The sequence below is a fragment of the Octodon degus genome, unplaced genomic scaffold (assembly GCF_000260255.1).
Source record: "Octodon degus isolate 3935 unplaced genomic scaffold, OctDeg1.0 scaffold00107, whole genome shotgun sequence".
NCBI lineage: Eukaryota > Metazoa > Chordata > Mammalia > Rodentia > Octodontidae > Octodon > Octodon degus.
The window spans coordinates 2,851,350-2,854,634 of record NW_004524683.1 but is presented as its reverse complement, the minus strand read 5'-3'; the positions used below and the strand labels follow the sequence as shown (position 1 = coordinate 2,854,634).

General features: G+C 34.5%; 1 protein-coding gene across 1 annotated transcript in view; it reads left to right on the top strand.

Moving 5' to 3' along the window:
• The first annotated feature begins 311 nt into the window (after positions 1–311).
• The window catches only part of CUNH1orf185 (chromosome unknown C1orf185 homolog), a 51,019-nt gene continuing 48,045 nt past the window's right edge, over positions 312–3,285 (top strand). The window contains 1 exon segment of the mRNA XM_023724284.1: positions 312–346. Coding sequence (XP_023580052.1) covers positions 331–346 — 16 coding nt within the window. The 5' untranslated portion in view covers positions 312–330.

Sequence of the window (3,285 nt, the reverse complement as noted above, 5' to 3'; positions counted from 1 at the left end):
CGAGCCTGTTTCAAGTAGGTGCTTTAGACCACTGAGCCAACTCACCAGCCCCCATAGATTATTTAGAAATGTGTTATTTAGAAAATTTAGTGGTTTTCAACGAAAGAATTACCATGTGCCCTTGAAAAAATGATACATTATTGTTGTTAGGTTAAACTTTCCAGTGTTTATTAGAGTCAGATGACCAATAGGATGATATCAATACATGGCTTCCGGGGTTTCCCTGAGAGTTATCTCTGTCTCAGTCAGGGAGAAAGGGCAGAGCAGAGTGCTTAAAAGGTTTTTGTGACATCACTGCCTCTCAGATTCCATTGGTCTGAACTCAGTCACATGGCTCCATCTAATGGTATGTGAAGCTGAGACACATAGTCCAGTTTTTAGCTTGAAAACAAAGGAAAACATATTTGGACAAACAGCCAGCAATCTCCTTCTGTTCTCTGAAAGAGATTGTATGACATAAGAAATTGTTGAACTGTGGATATACTGTAGAAATTGTAAAGTATTCAGGGCTAGCTGTTTTCTTTGAGGGAAATGTTGTAACTGCTGATTCGATTTAACATACATCATGTTTATTTGGGTTTTCTATTACTTTTTTTTTATATTTAAAGAAATTCATTTATTCCATCTCCTCACTCCCACCCCCACTTCTGACTTAGTAGATCAGGGTTCCCAAGGGCTCCGCTGGATGGTTTGTCTTGGGTCCATACAAAGTCAACCGGGTGACCTGGGACAGAGACCCACTCCTAAAATGTCTGGTGCCTTGATGCACTTTGCTGTCTTTTCCTCTCAGCAAGGACACTGTGTCCAGCCTTTCTTGCGCTTTCCCACAGTACTCTTGAGGAGAGTCCTGCTTCTAACACAGTGCTAGCCTCCTCGAAGGAGAAAGGGGAAGGTGCCAGTCCAATTAAGAGCTACGTGCAGAACTAGTGCACATTATTTCAAACATACTGTACTGATTGAAGTGGTCCAAGAGCCTACTCAGCTTCACGTGGGTGGAGGAATAACATCTCTTTGGGGGAGTGGCAAGCACACTCGTGGAGGAGTACTGAAGTTAGGCATGTTGTAGCCATCTTTGAAAATTTCAGTCTTCCATAGTATCATATGATTCTACTTCTGTGAATATTCATGTTGCTTTATATTTAATGTTTTAAAAAACAACATAGAGATAAAATATTTTTTCTAAGATATAGCAATTTTGGATGCAACATTTTCTACTTAGATTCTTTAGTACTTGATTTTGTTTTTTACAGTAAACATTAATTTTTTTTCTTTTTTTTGTGGCTGGCTTAGCCTGCCCTGGGAGTGTGGCTGGCGTGGCATGTGGTGCCAGGGATCGAACCTCAGTCCCTGCACTTTGCCTAAGCAGGAGCTTTAGACCACTGAATTATCTTGCCATCCCAATGAATTGTTTTTATAATCAAATTTTTAATCCTAATTTTATAAAGAAATAGATAGGTTAGCTGGATATGGCAGCACACATCTGTAATTACAGCACTCTGGGAAGTTGAAACAGGAAGATTGAAAATTTGAACCTAGTCTGAGCAAATTAATGAGGGCCTGCCTCAGTCTCTTGCTTCTTGAATCTTGAACTTTTTGTAAGTTGCTTTGTAGGGATACATCAGTTTGTATAAAGCATTAAAATAGCAAAATGTATTGAAAGAATGTTCCTATTTTAACTCTGCCATGTCTATAATTATCTTTTAAAATTTATTTTGAATACTGTTTACTTACGCCTTCAGTTTTTCTCATTTGGTTAATCTTACCAGAGACTGGTCAGTTTTAATCTTTACCAGAATATTAATTTTATTTCATTTATTTCTGCTCTTTTATTATTTTATTCTTTATTTTCTTTGAGTATATTTTGCTGGCCTTTTTAAAAAAAACTACTAATTTGCATGCAGTTTTCATTGCTTTTGAAACTTCTCTTCTTAAATATGCCTTTAGGCCTAAAATATTGTCTTTAAATTTATCTTAGCTATGTTGTTGCAAGAACTTACACCTAATACTTTCATTATTATCTAGTTTTATATATTTTCTAATTTTCATTCATTTATTCTTTAATGAATGAGTTATTTAAATGTGATCTTAAATTTCCATACGAATAGGGTCTTTTCTTAGGCTATAACTTAGGACTAATTTAGAAATTTATTATTCTCAGAGAATGTGATAGGTACAATAATGATATTAAACTTGAGTCTTGTTTATGATCTGGAGTAAATATCTTAAATTTGAGTTGTCTTTCCATTTATTATATTATTAATTTCTTTCTTTCTTTTCTTTTTTTCTTTTTTTTTTTTTTTTGGCAGAACCGGGGATTGAACTCAGACCCTTACACTTGCCAGGGAAGCACTTATTCTACTGAGCCATCTCCCCAGCCCCTATTAATTTCTTTTTTTTACTAAATTTATTGATACATTTTAGGTATACATAAAGATCACATTCATTATAGGGAATGTACATGACAGAACTTGATTCTTTTTTCCCCATTCCCCTACACTCCCTTCAACCCCTCTTCCCTTCCTTATTTATAAAAACTTTGTTTCCATTTTTTTCTCATTATGTTTTTCTTTTCCCTTCCTTCCCCGCCTTTAGTTCCCTTTCCCATTTTGACATTTTCTTCCTGTTTCATGATATCTATTATATATTTTAGTCCTCATTTACACTTTCAATTTTTTAGACCAGAGAAAAAACGCATTATTTACATGTGCATCTGACTTATTTCACTTAAGAGAATGGCCTCAAGGTGCATCCATTTACCAATATGTTTCCAGTTCATCCTTCTTTATGGGAAAAATATATATCCTATTTCCAAGATTTAGCTATTACAGACTGTGCTGCTATAAACATGGATGCACATATATCACTGTGATATGGTGCTTTTAATTCTTTTAGGAAGATACTGAGAAGAGAAATAGCTGAGTCCATGATCTGGTGTATACATTTTAAGTTTGAGGTGTCTTTCCATTTATTATATTATTAATTTCTTGGAACATTTTCTGATTTATTTCTTAATGTATTTCTTTTATATAGGTAATCTGAGTCCCACTATTAAAGTGAAAACATTAAAATTCAACCAAATAATAAGTAGCTTTTGCAAGGTCACAGATCCAGTTAGGCTTATATTCAATCAAAACACACACAAACCATTGATTAAAAATCAATGTGTTCTGGGTATATAGGTCTTGCTTTATCTTGGTCTTAACCATCCAGTAGAAAAGTATAAAAATGAGGTAGATAAAGTAAATCCATATTAATATGATGAGCTGTAAAAGGCTCAAGTCAATA